The sequence below is a fragment of the Pyxicephalus adspersus genome, chromosome 3, assembly GCF_032062135.1.
Source record: "Pyxicephalus adspersus chromosome 3, UCB_Pads_2.0, whole genome shotgun sequence".
Lineage (NCBI taxonomy): Eukaryota > Metazoa > Chordata > Amphibia > Anura > Pyxicephalidae > Pyxicephalus > Pyxicephalus adspersus.
The window spans coordinates 55,505,110-55,526,171 of NC_092860.1; the positions used below are offsets into that span (position 1 = coordinate 55,505,110).

At 36.1% G+C, this 21,062-nt stretch overlaps 1 protein-coding gene across 2 annotated transcripts; it reads right to left on the bottom strand.

Annotated features, from left to right (window-relative positions):
- On the bottom strand, nucleotides 1-18,829 carry SPMAP2 (sperm microtubule associated protein 2). Of its 2 annotated transcripts, XM_072404749.1 has the most exons (7): nucleotides 18,770-18,829; nucleotides 18,067-18,186; nucleotides 7,384-7,430; nucleotides 6,761-6,827; nucleotides 4,364-4,490; nucleotides 3,610-3,793; nucleotides 1-1,948 (listed from the first exon to the last, which is right to left on the bottom strand). In XM_072404749.1, exons 2-7 carry the CDS (start codon nucleotides 18,153-18,155, stop codon nucleotides 1,701-1,703), a joined length of 762 nt encoding a protein of 253 aa, XP_072260850.1. In that variant the 5' UTR covers nucleotides 18,156-18,186; nucleotides 18,770-18,829; the 3' UTR covers nucleotides 1-1,700. The 2 variants fall into 2 exon arrangements, with proteins under 2 accessions (XP_072260850.1, XP_072260851.1); XM_072404750.1 differs by lacking the exons at nucleotides 6,761-6,827; nucleotides 7,384-7,430.
- Nucleotides 18,830-21,062: the final 2,233 nt, after the last annotated feature.

Here is a 21,062-nt window from a genome sequence, read left to right on the forward strand (position 1 = left end):
CTTTTTTACGACTTCATCCCTGCTGGTCATAGAGATACCTTCTATTTAACCCCCCTAGCAGTTATCCCAAGTGTAACTCGGGATGGTTTTTACATGCAAAAAGCAGTAATCTCGAGTCACACTCAAGGTCAATTTTAACTAAAAAAAAAAAACCCACTTACCCTGTTTTGTCCCTGTCCCCCGACATCCTGCTGGTCCCCACAGGTCCTGGGGTCACGTCCTGCTCCTCCGATCTCCAGCCACGAAGTGCAGAGACAAGATCTACGTTTCCCGGTGACGTTGGTACATGCGTCGGTGTGGGCAGGAAGATCGGCGGGAAATTCAAATAATTTTGTATTGGATTCAATACAAAATAGCTATATTGAGTCCAATACAAAGAAATATTGATATAATATATATATAATTATATTATAAATATATATTATTTATGCTACTGTACAGTTACATTACATGACATTACATTTAAACAGATTTTTGTGTTTTGGTATTTAAAGTTTATTATTAAATTTAATAAATATTGGTGAGTTATGTCTTGGAATTACAGCCTACAATGAAAAATAAATTTCCATGCAAAAAATTGTACCGCTTTTTGCATGGAAATTTGGACAGAATTAGACCACTAGGGAGGTTAAGAAGGTTCAATTATAGTATATGGTAAAATGTTTGGCTAGGGGAGTGTTAGAAAAGGAAGCTCTAAAAGTAGGCTTAAATATGCCCAATATAGTGAAAAGCTGTAGAAATATAGTTTCAACCAAACCACAGCACATTCTCAAAGTAAGCAAGGGTTTGCTCAATATGTATGTGATTTTATAACGTAATGTTTTCACACTTCTGGAAGGGTATACATATTGGATTTTGAATACTGACTACATGCATCATGAATGGTTGTAGCAAGTGTAAGGTAATTGTAACCATGTTAGCGCTCATGGACCAAAAAGATAAGAACAAAAAATGTGAAAAAAAGAAAAAGAAAAAAAAAAGGTTGGTGCAAATTTTGAAAAAAGAAGAATGTACAACACTCACCTGTTTTTTTATTTTTTATCAAGAGTTAGGTTTAATCCCCATAAAAGAATACTATACTTTTTCCTAAAATTAATTACGGTGCTTCCCACTTCAGTGTTGAATTAGTAAGTTATTTCCAGACCTTAAGGCTGGGTCCACACAGACTGTTTCTCTAGTGTTTAACCTGAGCCTTTAAAAGCCCATGTTTGAAATTCCCATTCATTCCAAGGGCTAATCTACACCAAGGGGTTTCCTTAAGATTGTTTTTGAGAGTTATTTATATTATATTATATATGAAACATTTTTAAAAATGAAAACGTGGGGTTAACGTGGGTAAACATGTCCATTGATTTCAACGGGGGCGTTTTCCCATGTTTATAGTGTAAACTATTGTATAATCGCAGTAAAAACACGGTAAAATGCAGCAAAACGTGGGATAGATGTGTTTTTCAGCAGTTTAAGGGCAAGCTTCAAAACGCGTGTAAAAGTGCATATAAATGCGGTAGGAATGTTTACATGTGTTTTTAAAACCGTCCGTGTAGACCCAGCCTTAGGTTTACATACTGCTTGTTCATTGACATTTATTTCACAATATTTTACATGGTTATTCCTTTTGGATAACTGGAAAAAAAGAACTTTGCCCGAGGACTGCATTAAAAGTCTTTGCCATTTTGTGATGATAAAGGAAACTCTCCATTTTATATTTTCTTATGACGTTGCCTGCGAGCTGGAGGGGTGCAAAGCTCAGTTATACGTGGAGAGGCCTCAGCATTCTTAGCTGCAGGAGAAATGCGGTAGGGGTCATATCCCTCGAAGATATGTTTGCGAATTTTTGGTTTTGCAAGCTGACAGACTCTGTCTGATGCTTGAATATGAAGTGCAGCTGCAGGAACATTCCGTAGAACAGGAAGATCATGTTGGTACTGGGGGTGTTCCGTCTTAGGTGCTGAAAAAAATCTGATATTAAAACGAAGGTATACAGTATGTTTTTTTTACAAATATATTTCACTAACATTTTTTTTAATTGTTTTTTAATTTCTTGTACCACATGCTTTTTTATTTCTCCATACAATCCTGACCCTCAAAAAGATTATAAACCGAACCTGTGTTTTGCCCAAGCAGGACAAATCAACTGGTTTATTTTAGTAGAGTCAAAACAGTTGCTAATCTACCTTTATTTTAGTCATTCAGCATTCTTTTCAGCTGTTGGAAGCTAAGAAATTAAGCCCTACGAAAGTTGCTAGTTGTAACTTTTAAACAGATTTATGGACATTCTGTCTGACCCCATGTGACATCACTTAGTGCTTAGGTGGTTGGCCATCAAGTACCAATTCTATCATCAGAGAGGAAGGGAAGCACATTGTATGCTCCCTATCCCTAAAAGCACTAGATGTTCTTTATTTACAGCATGTTACTATTAACATATTTTTGTTAAATATGGTCTTCCTACTTCCTCACATAGATCTACTTAGTCCTTCCTTTAGCACTGATGCAGTACAACTAAAAGCTTTTGCATGACAGATCTGACAAGTAACACATCCATTATGTAATGCACAAGCCACATGAAGTAAACAGAAAAACTTTGCTGGTCTTCTCTGTGCCTCTGAGGCTGACGTACAAGCTACAGGTTGGTGAATCAGCAATGGCAATGCTGAAAGTTAGGCCTCCTGCAAAGTGTTTTTGTTCCACTGAGGTACAAGCAGATACTGACTACATGAAAGTAGCAACTTTGTTTTGAATTCAGAATCAGTGATGCATTATTGCCCTACTGTTACAAGAAGCAGTATTAGGTAGGCTTTGCTAACAGAATAACAGATAACTTTGGTCCTACAAATATCTGTAGGTATTAAAAGGAATGGAAAGGTGTTACATCATCCTGCACCACCTAATCAGGATATTTAAAAATGGCTAGCCTGAAATGTGCAATTTGTCTCCACCCAAACAGGATTAGCTATGCCTACTTGAAGTAGTTAACATCTTTCTTGTCCCTACACTGACTTTCTCTTGGCTGGCTTTCCTTCTTCTTACTCCTGGCATCGCTGGTGGGAGGGTAGGAAGTCCAAGGGGTATTTCAGTGGTAGTGGTAAGTGTGTGTGCAAAATAGGTGGTGGTGGGGGGTACAGTGGTGGACATGTTGGGCACAGAGAGTGTAGTGGTAAAACAGTGGCCATATATGTGATATATATAATCTCATTCCTCTGATTTTGCTTGTACTCCATACTCAAATTAAGTTAAACTACCAGAAACATTTTAGTGCACAAAAACACAATATAATCCCCAATACTATTTGAAATATTAAATATAAGGTTGGAGTAAATAGACAGAGAACCGGTCAAGCCCTCTGAATTTGTCCATTCCGAACAGCAGGCATCCAGCCATGCAGATAGATGTTGATCTTGAGGTCTAGTTATAAAGCAGTAAATAGAACGTGTAGTACACTGGCATTGCAAAATGCAATGTAACTACAATAGTTCCTATATAATATAAAATAAACTATATAAATTTAATAAACCAATGTGAGTTTATGAACCAGAACATACTTTGATTTAGTTACTGCTGCCGTTGTTATATATATATTTTTTACAAAAGTTTATAAAAGTTTTTTACCTGCTAAAGCTTCTGTTCTAGCCGAAGCAGTCACTGATTTATTAGATCTGAGGCTTTCTTTGTCCTCATCTTCATTCAGGTAACTCTTTGGTGTGTTAGGTATCTCATTATTTGCACAATTCTTCGGCCTGGCTAGCTCAATAATGCGCGCACTAGCAGATGCTATTTTAGCTCCTTCAGTTACCTGTAACATATATGAAATCATAACTGGCTGCAACAGATATTTCTAAATGTTAAACTTGGGAAAAAATAGCTAACATGCAATTCTTCATCGCAAAAGGAGGCAGGGTCCTCTCCTCCTGTATCACTGTCTGTATTAGTCTGTCATTTGCAATCCCTATTTAATGTACAGCGCTGTGTAATATGTTGGCGCTATATAAATCCTGTATAATATTAATACTAATAATAATAATAATAAAAGACCCATGATTTCTCTTCTACAATAAAGAAAAGGATCTGCCTGTTGCTGTCTTCTTCAGAACGTAGAGGAAGCTGTGCATGTGCTACGTAATGAAATGAAAGGGTATTTAAACATTATCACAATATTTAAGGCCAGGTTTGAACCTCAGAAACAAGGACATGTCCATGAGGTGTTATACTTAGGGTACTAAAAGCTGAGAACCTACAGGCTACAGTAATAGAATTTCAGCCCTGTATATGGGGCTCACAAAGCAAACATATCAGGGTAAGATTCCTAACCTGGTGTCTATGTTTTTTGAATAGGCACATATTCTGTAAAAGTACCCCAACTTACAGTAGTATACACAGACCGGTCCTCCATCCAGTGCTGGCTAACACTTTTTGGCTCTGCAAGTTTCTCTACTCTTAGAGAAGGGACAGCCTGCAGAGCTCTTGAGCTGACAGGCCATATAGGAGATGCTCTGTTAAAAAAACACATTAGTTATTTGTTTGTTTCTGGAGATCCTTCTTCTCCATTCTTATCTAATATTCAGTGCTTGTCAGATGGTGCAAATGTATCTTTGCTGAATCAGGAAGGCACAATTTTAAAAATACAGATATTGCGTTTTTTCCATTCAGTCATATGGTACCACAATCTGTCGCCCTATTACTATGTTTTCTTGATATAGCGCAAACATCCTACTCAGTGTAATAATAATATTAGTTCCTAAAGAAGTGGTCCAGGATAATATCCAGTAAAAGATGAATATTAATCCCATAATAACATTCCCTGGTAATTCTTGGGCAGTCGTCAGCATAGGAGTGAACACACAAGAATTGTGTAAAAAAGAACTATATTGTACACAGCTTCCTATATGCAAAAAAAGAGTAACATAACACAAAGACAATACATACATATAACAAATATTATAAACAGGGCCTTCAAGCAATAGTTGCCTTCCTTTGGCCAACATTTAATGGGCCACACCTCTACTGTCATCTAAGATCTTTTTCCTCCTCTCATCTTTTCTGTCTTCCTCCCCCTATTCTTCCAAACATTGCCTTTTTATTCTAGTTTTACAACTCCCTTTTAAGTCGTGTAATGACTTTACCCAATGTCCTATGCTTATTGGTGTAATCAGCACAACTTGTTCTGCTGAGTCTTTCTCTCATAGCATTACTGGTTTTGTCAACATATGTTCTTGCAATTTGGAAAATGAAATGCAAGAATGTCACCTGTTTCCTTTAGTGTGTGTGGTCCTAACTTAAAAAATGTGCCATCAAACTGAAAACTTGGTTGATGGGTAACATACTCATCAAAGAAAGTAACTGATATGTGGACTAGGACATAGAGGTAGAAAAAAATTGGCTAAAAGCCCAGCTATTCCTAGACACCGGGTATGTGTGCTGTAACTCACAAAGGTGCATATTTTGAATAATTTTTCACCATAAGGTGAAAATCTTACACTACCTTTGTCATAGTCCAATGCTTGTAACATATACATCTAATTATGGGAGGAAGGCAATTCACCTACCAGTATGTTTTTTAAAATGTAAGGAAAAACTGAAGTGTCCTGAGGAACCACATGCAAAAACAGGGAGATAGAATCCTGCTCTGGGACCCTGGTGCAGCAAGGACAAATACTAGCCACTGTTTGGACAGCTACAGTATTTCTAAACACTGACAATAATTTACTAAAGGAATCGAGAATTTTTCAATTAAAGCGGATCAAAAAAAGAATCACCTTATATAACACCATCTATAGGTGGAAACCTGTCTATCGCTGCGTGATCCTAATCCAGTCAGTCCTGCACTGTCCCGTCTTCCTTCTTTGTTACAGATTTTGACCTTGATGGCACTGCCATCTTCTTCGTCTTCTTTGGGTTATTATTATAATTATTAATATTCATAATTATAAAATATTATAATTATATTTTACTTTGGAGGAAAGTCCCTTCTGCGTATGCCTGAGATAGTGACATATGTATCCCAGGAGGCTGCAGGTTTCCCATTCAGTCTTTATCCCCTGTTGCAGTAAAGTTGGAGGGGCAGGGGTCCTTCCCTTCGAATGTAAAAAAATGTTTTTCCTTATATAAAAGCCTTATCCACGCTTTTATAAAAGTAAAAAATGTGGTGATAGGTCTGCTTTATTAATGTGTACACTCAAGTATTAACTAATATTTTTCCCCTCAAAATGCCATTAAAGTAAAATTATTAGATAGTGTTGTGTTCTGTACATGAGTTTGTTACGCACTTTACATAGGGATACAGCGCCATTTACTGGTGGCCAACAATAATGCACAAAAGATCATTTACAAGCACAAAACGTATTATAACCAAGGTTATATAACAAAATGTTTTAAGAGTAACGCACCATGAATGTGTTTATTCATGTAAATGTTATTGGCATTTCTTTTAATTACTTTAAATGTTAGAAGTAACAAACGCATTTTGTGCCCTAGATTCATACACGAGTCAAAGCATTTTCCTGTATTTTCAGGTAAAAATAAGTGCATTGGTTTATGTTGAGCTCTTTTATTTTTTTTTTTTCGAGTATATATAGTAAATTAAAGTATATTAAATTCCCAGTCACGTGTAAATTAAATAAATTAGCAAAAATTTGTTTACACTTGATCCAATTTTTCAAGTAAATATTAAGTCAATTTTTTTAAATTAAATTTTTGAGTTCCTTTTGTAAATCAGCTAACAGTTATGAATTGTTTATCCAGCTCCCACAGTTATCCATATTACCTGTCTTCAATATACATATTGCTCACTGATTTGTGCTTTGCCAACTCCTCCTGCCTTGCAGTCAAACCTGTTGAAAACAATAAATAAAAAGAGATTGGCATGTTGTCTTTTAATGGAATTACATATTTACAGCTTTGTTAGTCATCACTGCTGTCAACACATCTGCTATGTTCAGGCTGCTGCCCAAACTTCAGCTTTATCTAAATATATTTTGATTTAGATGAAGAGTGTAGGTGAAGGCAAAGGTATTCCAGAGAGTGTATACTACATGTGTGGCGTTTCATCTTTTACAAGACTTCAGGTATTATTTCCTGGGCCAAGGATTGTATTTACTATATTGGGCCACTTTCTAGGTCATCGGGTTTAGAAAAGTCAAAGTCAAAAATTTTCTTTCTTGTTTCGCATTTTTCGTCATACCAACACTTTAGGCTAAACACCACAAAAGGCCAAGGGACACAGAAGATAGCTTGAAGAGTCAGAAGATTCACTAGGGTTCAAAAATATAATTACATCTCTGCTACATAGACATAAAACACCTCTATATGCAATTTTAGTTGTGTATGTGCAGTCTGTCCCAGAAGGATTCAACAAGTAGTTTATGGTCTAAAAAATGATTGACTTACCACAAATGGAAGACATTTTTGGCTTGTCCTGCCAGTAAACTGATGGCCTGGAAGCAAAAATGAAACTGTATACTGATATATTTTGGAAACAGGTATATAAAGATTAACATGTAAAAGTCTGTGAAGCCCTAATATAAATAAACATAACTTCTATAAGTAGACTTACACTTTTCATTTATTGGATTTTAGTCCCTTCATTATGTAGGGTAGTCGCTTTTTGGGTAGAAGCTTTTCTAGGAATGCACATACCTCCAGACTGATATCTGTGTGTCAAAGCATTTTTTTTTTTGCATTAGCCCTAAGACCCAGCCCACTGCTTGAATTAGAGTTATTGTAAAATATTTCCGGTGTTACTTTTTGACCACATCTCAACAACTGAACAGATCCACCACAATACTTGTCAGTTTCAAAATATTTGTCCTAATGCTTTGTATTTCTGTGTATTCTTCTTTGTATTTATCACTCCAAAGCACTTTGCTCATAATTCCCTTTGTTACTACTTATGTTCTAAGCTTCATGTTGTCTTTTATGAGCTTGTTCACAAAGGTTTTTCTTTGCAGTTTATTCTGTATTTCTGACCCAATTTATACAAGTAATAATGGACTAAGGACAAAAATACAGCTAAGTCTGTGACAGCTAAACCTTTCTCGAGTTCTTTTACAGCAATCAAGTAAGCTTTCCACATTTCTTTAGACTTAGTCTACAGGCACGTTTTCCCCAGCGTTTAACCTGGTGCTTCTAAAGCTCATGTTTGAAATTCCCATGTATTCCAATGGGCTAATCTACACCAGGAGATTAATCTACACCACGTTTCCTTGAGACATATTTTTGAGCGGTATAGAGAATGTTCCTTGCAACGCTTTTAAAAGTAAAATGCAGGGTAAACTTGGGAAAATGCGAATGAAATTGCTCCTATTGAACTCAATAGAGGCTTTTACAAGCGTTTATAAGCTGTTTGTGAAAGCTTCCATTGAAAACAATGGGGGCTTTTATAAGAATTTTAAGCAGGACTTTGGAATCTGGAAGCCTCCCTTAATAAGGAGACTCCTAGATCTCTGCCAGCTCACCCTGGGGAATGAGTACAGGGTTACATAAAACCTTTTACTCATTCCCTGAAAGGGTTAAAAATATGTGTAAAAAATAAGACGAGGCTTTAATGTAATAAGTAATTTATTAAATATGTGTGCTTTGTGTAACTTAAACTTTTTTCTACAGGTTATCCCACAATGACAAGATGATTCCCATGGCTGCATTCAAGACATGAGCACAGCCATGTGACTTCTGACAGTGAGGGAACCCGGGGCATTAGAGGACAAATGAGGGCAAGTCTCCCTTTTCACCTCTAGTGCTCCGTGATTGGCTGAGGTTCCGCTAGGGCTGCAGGAGCAATCAGGAGAGTGGAGCTGTCAGCATAGCAGAGCTCTGCTCCGTTATTGGCTGAGGAAAGGGAAATCCTGATGATGCTTGAGTCGTCATCAGGATTTTCCTTTCCTCAGCTTTTCAGCACTAGAGGTGAATGGGGATAAGTCTCGCCATTCAAGTCCAGTGCTGAGTAGCTGAAGAAGGGGAAACCCTGATGACAGCTAAAGCATCATCAGGATTTCGCTTTCCTCAGCCAATCGCGGAGCTCTGCTATGCTGACAGCTCCGCTCTCCTGATTGCTCCTGCAGCCCTAGCGGAACTGTAGTATGTGTTCTTAGATACAGAAGACATGTCACAGCTCCTCTATTTTACACATATTTTTAACCCTTTCAGGTAACGAGTAAGGTTTTTTTTATTTACCCTTGTACTGATTCGCTGAAAGGGTTAAAAGTAAACCTTTTATAAACGCCTATGTAAAATTGCGGCAAATCGCAGCAAAACGCGTCAGAGGCGTTTATAAAAGTTTTTAGCGTTTTAAAGACAAGGTTTAAAATGCTTGTAAAAGTGCAAAAAAAACGCATATAAACGTAGTAGGAATGTTTACATGTGTTTTTAAAACCATCCGTGTTGATCCAGCCTTAGAGAATGTTCTTGTATTCCAGAATTTGACATTAACAACCTGACAAAAAACAACCTTAAAAAAATATAGGTTGCCGTTGCTTTCCTGATTGTGACATTGATTCACCAGCTGCAATATTTTATTTAACCTGGTATGTAAAACAATATTTTATACTATCCTTTGACTTTACTTGTTGCATGTTACAACTTTCCTAAAAACTATGATCAAAGGAGTCAGAATATGTGTTCAGAATATGACTTGTAATTAGTCAAACTTAAGGTGCGTACACACTTCCAATTTTTATCGTTCCAATCGAACGACGTACGATCGATTGGGCAAAAAATCGTTAGTAAAAAAGTAACCAACGACGCCGATGAACGAGGAAACTTGTTGGAAACGAACGACCGGACCGGCGGATCGGATTGGACGACGATCGTTGAACATCGTTCGTGTGTACGGTCGTTCGTTGATCGTCCATGTTCAGAGCATGCGTGATGAACGAACGTCCGTTCACTTTCCTGTCGTGCACATAGTTCCTCTATCGCTTAAACGATCGTATCTATTGTGTGTACAATATCTACGAACGATCGTGTCGTTACCTCTATGTGCAGTATCGGTGCTATACGATCGTTCATATATATTGTGCAGGAACGTTCGTCGTTCGTTTTCCGACGATAATAATTGGAAGTGTGTACGTAGCTTTAGTTTACTATAATGGATGGCAATTAAAAGTCTGATGAAGCAAACCCTTTATGCGAAACACATCACCTAATGGGTTTTTGAATGTTTTCTCTATAACCATGATAAACTTTTCCTAATAAGGATTATTCCTGCACATTGCTATTATTGATATGGAAAAATCAATATAAAACTGACATAAAACTAGGATATCCAGTGCCTAGTCACACTGCATTGATTTAATTGTCTGTGCTGGATGATAATATGAAAAAAACGCCTCAAAACATCTACGGTAGGATTTAAAAGATAATTAATATATGAATACTTTCTGAGATGCGAGACAATTAGACCTTTTATCATGAAATTTAGTTGGTAAATAGCACTTAGATAGATAGAATAGAACTCTGAAAAGTTTCTTGCTCCAGCAGTTTCTATTGTCAATTAAATAGATGCTTGCATTGCAGGTGTATGCATATTCGTTAATGGCTTCTGGGCTGGCAGTAGGGACAAAAAAAGGTTTATTTACTAAAGGTGGCAAGACTTAGCATGATAAATGTTCACTAAGCTTTACTTCAATCACTAAAAAACAGCTAGCTAAAGTCCTGTCTAATTTAAATTGCATGTGTCTGGATATCCAGAGGGCACACAGTTTATACTGTATTTACTTATCACTGAGCAATGACAATACAGTATGCAGACAGTCTAAATGTAAACAGTGCTCTGAAGTATTGGTTTACATTTATAAAGTTGCCTGGAATTCATTGACAGTTTTACTGGGTCACCCAGCTTCACTGATGAAAATGTATCTTTTCCAGTATTGAAGAGCTTTAATAAATCCGGACCATTGCTTGCACTGGAAAATTTGATGATTTGATTTGAAAGTTAAGTTGTTTTTAAACTACAGCTATCCTATAAAATAATCCTTTCAGTATATTAAAAGTGTAACTCCCAGTTATTTTACAGTTGCAGAACATGCAAGAAAAATGTATTTTATTTACTGTGAACAAAGCCAATGAATATAATCTCCAGCCTCCAGGTCAAAAACCTTTATTGTGGAATACATTATGTTGAATTGAAATGTGACAGCCTCCTTCGGGGAGGACATCTAAAATAGCATGTTTGAAGGTTAGAATATACATAAAATATTGTTGCAAAAAAGGTTAATATACTTTCTCTTTTTATGTAAATGTAACTGACTGTTTGCTTTGCCCTTGGATATGATATAGAAAATTACCCAACGATTTTAACGTACAATAAAAGGAATAGAAAAAAATCCACCATTATTTATGGTTTTTGTACATGGGTGATTGTATTTGCCCATGATACTTGTATTCTAATTTATTTCATGCAGCATAGATGGAAACTGTTTTAAAGTTTGATAAACTGTATGCAGTGAACAGATGATTACACTGTCTGATGTTGTGGGTGAAAATTATATATTTAATTGATATCTTCCATTAGGCTAAATTAAACACATTTAACATATGCAGTGTACCATCACAAGTATATTGATAGAAACTATTTGCACATTTTTAACCCATTTGTGCATAATTTGTACAATGTGGATTGTTAAAATCTATTGCTGGATTATCCATTAGTTCATCAAATATTTTTTAAAAATCAACAAACTTAAAAAAAATGACATCTAAAGTTGTAGGGCTAAATCTGGCCATTCTCAGGGTTTATATACAAACTAATGAATAAAAAAAAACTGAAAAAAATAAAACAACTAAAAAGCAGGGTACTACAATCTTGTGATATGTACCAAATTAAAAGAAAAAATTGTATAAAAAGAAAGTAAGAAAAGAAAACATAAACAGGAAATAGGTATTCTTATGCAACATTGAAAATACAGAAATCCATTAATCCCTTCACTACAAAGGACACAAGGCTTATGGTGGTATAGAACACTTGGCAGCTGGACATCATAATAGGTCTTACCCCAGCTGCATTTGCACTGTTTGTAAGTTCGTGCTCATCATATTTTTGTGGGTGCAATTTGGAAGCCTAATGGCTGCTGGTCAGATTATTGCAGTAATTGTCCAACAACCTTGTTTGCTAACCTTCTTTTCCTTATTAATCCACTGTCCTCGCCATCCAGCAAATTCTGTGTTCAGCCAATATGAACCATGGCCTACTGTCTGCCACTGTTCTCCTTGAAGCTGCTTATCACCTGCCTGCTAATGCCTATCACTGAAGTCTTTCCTGGGGTAGCATAAAAGATGATATGCGTCCCCTATTTCCTCTGTTTTCTCATGATGGTTACTAGCTATGGTCTCTCTCTGGTCCCTCTCTGTATCTTTAGCCAGATTTAGAGGCCTTTGAGTGCCCAAGATATTGTGTTGCTAGTTAAAAAACTCCACTAAATGCTTTACTGTGGCTCTGGATCTTGGCATGCTGGTTTATTTTGTGATATTCAGCACACAGTAGTAAAGTAGGGGCTGTGGGTTAAATCAGGGATGCTTACATCTGTGAGGTGGTCAGAGGTAAGAATGCCTATTTTTCTGACCATTGGGAAAAAAGTCACCCTTACAGATGACCTATACACTCAGTTTACATGCCTTTTTTGGTAAGTAAGCATACTACCTGCAGGTAAATAATTGTCAATCATAGGCTAAAAAAGTATTTTTATTAATAAAGAAATCTCATACTGTCACTTGGCATTTCCCCCCAACTATGTCAATGCTGTTGATGTAAAGAGAAATTTATGAGAAGTGCTTTGTTGAATAGTTTATTAATGGAGATCCCACCACAATACTGAGGGAAGGCTCAGACCTTGCCAGCCTCTCGGTCACTCACAGACAATTCACAGACTTAAACTGGCATTTGCACAATTGACAGCTGGTGGCAGTGAGCAGTATCAGTCTTCTACCAGGAACAGAAATGTCTGCATTTACAGAGGAAAAGTAAAGGAGAAGCAAGAATACTTTGCTGTGACAGGCCATCTCCTGATTTATTTAAATTAAACCATAACTTCATGCAGACTGTTAAGCTACGTACACACGTCAGATTTTTATCGCCCGATAATCGGCATCGGCCAATTATCGGGCGAAAATCTGCCGTGTGTACAGTCGGTGTCGTCCATCGTCCGGACGACCGACCTGCCGGATCCACGGACGATGGACGACAGCCGATCCTAATGAAAGGGAAGGGGAGAGCGCGCAGCAGGGTGCCGCTCCATCGCTCTCCCCCTCCCCTCTCCATAGAGCATGAACAGTGCTGTATGTACAGCACCGTTCATGCATCGTGCACTCCCTTGTCGTTGGAAAGGATCGTGAAAGATCCTTTCCAACGACAAAAATTGGAAGTGTGTACGCAGCTTTACTCTTAACCTCTCTGCTTGCATTTAGAATGTATCATTTAGGTCTTTCTTCCTTCAGAAAACTCTTTTGGCTTAGCTCATCTAGGAAATGTTGTCCACTAATTTACATTACAACTGCATTCCAAACATTAATCCTACTTTGGGGTCTTTGGTGTTTCTACTTTTTACACAGCTAAGCTTATCTCGCGTTGCTCGTATGTTACCAATCTAACGAGCACTAATTCCTTCCACTTAGAACCAGCTTGGTAAACACCTCCTGTCTTCCACAAACCAACCTCAACTTCAGTTTGAGTAGCTTCCATGTGCAACCATGTGTCCTAGACTTGTAAGCTGCCAACTGATATTTGATATTGATCCTTACATAATTGATTGAATTTACATATTGATCCTTAAATTCATTGTGCCCCAGGAGTTGCCGGTGTACACTTTAGCCAAAAACAGGTTAGTGCAGTATAGAATATTTCCCATGTATATAACCAGGTGCATCTCTGGTGGAACCTCTGAGTACCAGAATGAAGCCTATGAACAGTCTTAACACTGCTTTACATTACACATGAAGAATTGGCTTGAATCACAAAACTCCGGAGCACACAAGACCTTACTTTACCTAAATGTTATGTATTATATAAATGTATGCAGTGCACTGCAATTATGCAAATCCTCGTTTTGTTCCCCCAACATCCAAAAGTTTTACACTAATTGCTACACCTGTAGAGTTTCTGCTGGGCATTATTTATAGTAATACCAGATTTATACAACCCTCCCTAAATCTAATATAAAAAAGGGAACTTTAAACCATTGGCATGTCCTAAAATATCAGCATTGGATATGTAATAATTTATCATTTGGGATATATAGGATTTTCTTTGAAAACTACCACAATATTATCACATTCATCTATTAGCACAACTGCCAACCTTTTACATTTCACATGGGTAATAAACTTACAGAAGAATGCATTAGGAGTAATTTTATTCTTTAAAACTGACAATTTTGGCATATCTAAGCCCACAAACAAAAGTGTAATACATTGCAGCTTATCAGTTTTTAGATGTACAGCTGCATTAGTATTCTTTTGTATGGTTTCTTTTTCATTTCATCATTGTAATGTTAGGAACATCCTTCTTTCCTAGAATGGCCATACTCAGTCTACCACTTGGGGTAGTGGTAGTGGTAGTGGTCTATGGGGAGAGCCATGGTTGTCAGACAGGCTAGACTTCAAATGTCTTCTTTTTATATACGGGATAGGAAAAATAGTAGATTAATTAATGAAGATTAAATAGTTTTGTACTGTGTAGCTAAAATGATAAAGGCATTTCTGGCAAGATAAACACATATTTTCTGTACTTAAACTTAAGCTGCAATAAACTATAATTAAAATAGGAAACTGGTACACAACTAAGGTAAGCTTCAATATATAATTTTTGTTTTTGGGTTTAGTTATGTTTTATTGTTCTTAGATATGCCAATAAATGTACATACTGTAATTCCATTATAAAATAACATTACTCCTAGTTTAGCCATTCTTTACAAAATGTAAAAAAAGCGCCCTTCACTGACTTCAGGTTGTATCTATAATAAACAGAGTAAATGATTGCTATTGTCTTCTTCCAAACAGGACCTGTTACATTGTTGCTTATTAGTGACCAATGCTGAGAGCAATATGAGACTTCCTGAGTTTGTTGAGAATAAGGTGGGGGTTGATGCGGAATATACAAAAAAGTGACACATTAATTATAGGTTTTGTCAGCATTCTGGCATTTGAATGCTTGTTAGTAAGGGTCACCTGTAATTACAGCCATGTTCGCTCTTTAGGGGATCTGCAATTAATAGGTTGTAATTAAATGACAAATAATAAGTACCAGGCAACAAATAATAACCATTATTGTCAATCTGGTGGATGGTATTTATATTTAACAGTGTAGATTTTAAATATGATTAGTGCTGAATGGCATGAAGAACAATTTGGAAACAATGGGGGTTAAAATACTGGAATCTCGCAGGGAAACAACCAGTGCAAAAACAGAAAGTGAATGGACAGCTAAAACATTGCAGAGAAAATGTAACTAATGTACAAGTATACAAATGTCTGTGAAATTTAAGTTACTAATTTGGCATTTGACAACACACCTGTGCAACTAATACCCCCCCCCCCCCCCCCAAAAAAAAAATCCCTTGTAACCATCAGTGGCTACAAATAATTGTCACACAATTGCTTGCTGATAATACCAAACAACTGTTTTGTGATCTTTGAATCAGTGGAACAAAATGGAGAATGCACAGACAGCTGGCTTTTTTTAATGAAACATTGCAGATCGTAAAGACTTTTCAAGCTGTGGTTGCCTTGTTCTCAAAATCCTGATCATTTTTAGGGTGTACCAAAATGTTTTTTATATTTTTTGTTTTTATATTATCACTTTTATATTTTTAAACTACAATATTCAAAACTATCATTAGGTCATACTTTAAATGCCTTTAATCTCAATATACAGAAAGTGAAGCATAAATTAGAGACCTGGGACTATTTCTTTTACTCTGGTTTGCACAGACATACTCAATATGTGTTGCATTAGCACAATTTACCTTTATAGGACCATTAAAGTCATTTTTATTTATTTTGAAATATGTTATATTTAAACACTCTTTAAATCGTACACCTAATTTCTATCTCAATTATTATTTATTAGGGCCTGTTGGACTGTTAATGTCTCCTCAAACACAAATCTGGAATCATGACAGCACTGGACCCAGAAGTTCTCAGATCTGTGTTTTTTCAGGTTTATGTTGTGAAGAGACAAATGACAATGTTCTTTCCTCCCACTTGCCATCCTAACACTTGTTTTTGTGGTATCAGGCTCCAAGGAAGTGCAAGAGAGTCCATGGTAGGGGACAATTTTTCAATCCCATTAACCTGATCGGGTGGCTTTATAACTTGTTGGTTGGTAAGTAGCCCCAAACTCTTTTATTATCTTTATCCTTTATTGTAGGTTCCTGCTAAATCTGTATTCTGTGGTTAGAAAAGCATATGTATTGAAGGATGTTAAGTTGCCTATGGATGCTCTTTTGCCTACGGTTTTCTTTTTATATGTCTGAGAGACAGACATTACCACTTACCCTCTGTAATGTCTTTCTTATTTTTATTACCCAATATATTTGCTGTGTTTCTGACTTCCATTTTACCATGTCCCATGGACCCTTGCTATAGACAACCTGATGTGTTGGTGAGATTTTTATAATATTCACAGGGTGTAATACTTTAGGGTGCGTAGGCACATTGTAGCAACTAGTCTTGCTGGAATTGCCATGCTGTGGGGCACGCATGTGAACTGTGGCCCCTGGGTTTTCTTGGTATGCCGTGCTGGCGGAAGCACAATCACATTTTGGCTGCTAAATAGTGTCAGGTCTGCAAAATGTAGTCTAAACATCATGATTTCTAGCTGGGTTTGTATTCTTGCACCCCATCAGGAAGTTTAGGTCATTGCTAGTACAGAAAAAGATTGTAGGACACAGATGATATATGAGGGTAAAATGTTTAATTAATTATAATTAAAAAAAAGTCACTTTCAGTTTCATCAGAACTGATGAAGCAGCTTGGAAGGTTGCAAAACATCTTCAACATTACAAGAACTAGCTGAATGAGACTAACTACTACTAGATATTCAAAAACCTGTATAACACAGATATATCATGAAGTAAACTGTATTTGTAGCTTAGACCATGTGCCAGATAAGGCTGGTGTCCCCAGGGGGCATCTAATGGCATAAAAGATCCTAGAAATGCCACTGGTATCATAAATACATCTGTCATAAAGATATGCCTAAGTTTAATTATCATGCAGAGAAATACACAGGTTCAGAAATGTTAAATAACTACTAAAAAGAATTTTCCTTTAATTGGATTTTTTTGATTGGAAGTAAACACATGCAAGGATCAAAAGAATCACAATCAGTTCAATGTCCTCAATTAAAAACGATCACACAAGGGTTATCATAATCATTAATATTTTTTTTTTGGCAAAAAAAACATTTCACCTCACTCTATATTTTCTGCATCCAGTTTACAAGGTCCATCTTACATTATGGAAATAAAAGAGTGAACAACCCCTAGGGCACATACTAAAAAAATAAAAAATTGTCAATTACCAAAACAATCTATAACAATAGACATTTTCCAAAAGAAACAAAAAATAATTGCCTTATGTGAATCCCCAAATTGCAACTGCTTGACCATCTATAAAAGATATACTAATAAAACTTTAATTACATTAAAAAAAGGAAAAATTGGCAAATACCTAAATGTTATAAAAACTATAACAAATATAGTTGAAAACTAAAACAAGATGTAGCAAAGCCATTTTCTATAGAAACAAAAATTGCCTTGTGCAATAGCTGCTTGTCCCTCTAGAATAGATATGCCAATAAAAAAACTTACAGTAAACACTGGCAGTTCATCTTTCAGACACTTTTAATAAAGAGTATTAAAAAAATCTGACAGCTTTCCAAGAAACACACAGCCGTTCATCAGTCAGACCAACTAACATTTTTACTGTGTCTTATAGATGTTACAATATATTAAAGCACAAAAGGAGAAAAGCGAAAAGGACAGAGTTCTACAGTATATATATATAAATATATATATTTATTTATATATATATTTTAATATATCATTACTCATATAAATACTTTAATATATCGTCACTCACCTGTCTTTGTATTTCAGGAAATTTACTTTCGGTCGAGCAAGGTTGTCCAGACGACTTTCTAGAGACGCAGACACCTGAGCTGCACACATGTTAGATCTACCGGGGAAGTTGTAGAACCAGCTATGACAAACCATAAATTCAATACAAAGTTATTAGGAGGCATAGAACTTTACTATAACATATGTTATACACAGGCACATTTATATAAGCATTTATTCAAGCATTGGGAAGCCATACTTTCCCATTGTATTCCTAAATCTCCTAGGTTCCTGAACCCGGGTATGTTTAGACAGAACTCTGGCCCCTTACATAACACCATGCTATCAGCAAATGTATTGACTTATAGAAAGTCGCATACCATCCTACTTGTGTGTGCACTATGCCAAAGAGCTGACGATTAGATTTACAGGGCTGTTAAAAAAACGAATTAAAAGTATGCGCACAGTATGTGTGATTTTACACAAGTCTCTGCATTTGTCCTTAAGTAAATCTGTATCACCATTTTCTGTTTGCTCAGCTGTCTGTGACATTCAATAATAATTACATTTACACTGTAACTTCCTTATCTGTCAATACCTTATGTGCTTGCCAGACTGACATCTAATGAGCAGCATCTGCACAGATAAAAACTAGTGTACATAATACCAATTTGTATACATGTACTATATACATGTATGGTAATATATATTGTACAAGAACTTACCCTATTCACCAGAGCCTGGATGTTCTCATGTTCCCAGTCTAGCCTTCCCTTCACTTTTTCTGTTGCTAGGAGACTGAGTATGCTCTGGTTTCCAGGGGAACTAATAAATGTCACATGCAGTGCACCAAGGTGTCATGTGACAAAGCAGGACAGGCATGGCAAGCAAAATATGGAAACAAAGTGACTTTTAGGTAAAAGCTATAGGGTATGACAAACATCCTAGATTAGTAAAACCTAATTTATATATCATTTTGGGTTACAAACTAAGGCTGAAGTTTTTATACCTTTCGGTCATGTAGTATATAAAATCAATGCTTCTTTGCACAATGTAAACATACATGCAGGTATAAAATCTGCCCCAAAATATCAGTTTTAGAGAAGTAGAAAAAAAGTTTTGAATAATTATAGTTTAAAATAATTGACAAAGGTGGCAAGGTTTTTTTTAACCTTCACTACAAACAGTTAATTGCTTTTGGTTGCCGTGGCTTGTGTGGTTTGGCCTTAGCTTGTGTTTTCAAATGCAGTGCAGACACAATAGCATACGCTTACAATGAGTACATGCTCAGCTAAAACAAATGCTTTTGCTTAGCTGCCTATGTTTAACAGCAGAGAAAAGTGACCTGCAGTATTCTTTACCCAAATAAGCAGATTTTAGCAGACTTGTGTATTGGGAAGTATGAAAGATCGGCTGGTTGCCAGAGATTCCTCAACACTGCTCTTTCATATTTTTTGTTCATTTTGTCTTACAAGTTTAAACATGTGCCTTTCGTTCTACATTACATTGAAAAGTTACATCTGAGCAACTATGATAAAAAAAGAACAAAAAATTTACTCAAATAACTCAATTTATAGAACAGAATCTGACATTCCCTCAAAAACTTCCTGGTGGCAATTAATTATTTCCATTAAAACACATTGACCTGCAAGATTCCCACCAGAGAATGTTTGAGGGAATGACAGATTCCCTGTTTTATAAATAGAGCACAAAGTAAGCAGCACACACCTCCTAATAAGAGAGTAGAGCAATTAAAGCAAAGACATATGACTGCAGTTTGGTTGTTATGGATTAATGCACATTGCTTTTTGTTTTAATAAATATAGAAATGATAGTATGAGTGGGTATGCAAGATAGGAATACCTAACAAACAGATGAGATAAATCATGTGAAGACTAATAGGATGCATGGTAGGAGGTGAAAAGGTTCTTAAGGAGTGTACTAGACTTCCTTTCCTAAAATGTACTAATTAAAAACATTAAAAGTTTCTGTGGAGTCAGCATTGTCATGTGATATATATAAAGACAGATCGTCCTAATAGGTGCTTAATTGGATGAGATATATCAATATTTTCTATGATTTCCTGAGGGAGCAAAACCTGCAAAATGAGTCAAAATGAAATTTGATATATTTTTATAAAAATTGTACATTTCATGTATTTTCTTTTTATTTTTAAATAAAATATGATTTTAATAGAATTTTGATGTGAAATGGAAGTTTCAAATTTTTTGTTGACTTCAATTTTTCAGCTTATTTAAACTAAAATAGGTATGCTGATTCTGAAAGTGCAGTTAGTTTTCTTGTATCACATCAGATTTTTTTCTCTACCACTTATATTAGTGCAATTACTGTAGCATGGATTTGTATAGGCTATTCATTTACACGCAAGACAGTGTGGTCAGAGGTTGTGCACTGCTCTACCTAGTGATTAAGCAAAATTAATTTTTCTACTTACCCCAGGTATTTTCTTTCTTTCAGATCATGTCTGGCTCTGCTGTTTCTCGTTGTAAGTGCTTAAACAACCCTGATTCATTTTGGTATACCTGTGTCAGTTTCACCATTCCCAGTCAAAGGGGCGTACATCAGCACATTTGTAGAGCAAGCCTATTTGGAATATTTCAAAGTTAAACTTGGTGATCAAGATAAGTCTTTGGTGTGCAAACAGTGTGTAGAGTGTTTACAGATGTGGACAAAGGGAACACGTGATAAGATGCTATTTGGTATACCTATGGTTTGGCAAGAGCTAGGAGATCATTTCAGTGACTGTTACTTTTATATAGTGAAAACTTCAGGATATAACAAGAAAAATAAATTTAACATAGAGTATCCTAGTCTACCATCAGCTATACACCCAGTGGCTCATTCAGATGAAATCCCAGTGCCGGTTTCGTTACACTACCCTCTCTAGAAGAACATGATTATGGTGATGAACTAGGTGACAACAATGATGAAATGTTTGAAGTTGAAGAGGACCCTGTTCGTAAGGATTTTATCAGCATTAGTTGAGTGGTTTGGCAC

Coding starts and splice junctions, on each gene's coding strand:
- SPMAP2 (XM_072404749.1), bottom strand. CDS start 18,155: ATGTGTGCAGCTCAGGTGTCTGCGTCTCTAGAAAGTCGTCTGGACAAC. Junction 4,491..6,760: donor AATATGTATATTGAAGACAG/GTAATATGGATA, acceptor TTTTTTTAACAG/AGCATCTCCTATATGGCCTG. Junction 1,949..3,609: donor TAGAACAGAAGCTTTAGCAG/GTAAAAAACTTT, acceptor GATTTTTTTCAG/CACCTAAGACGGAACACCCC.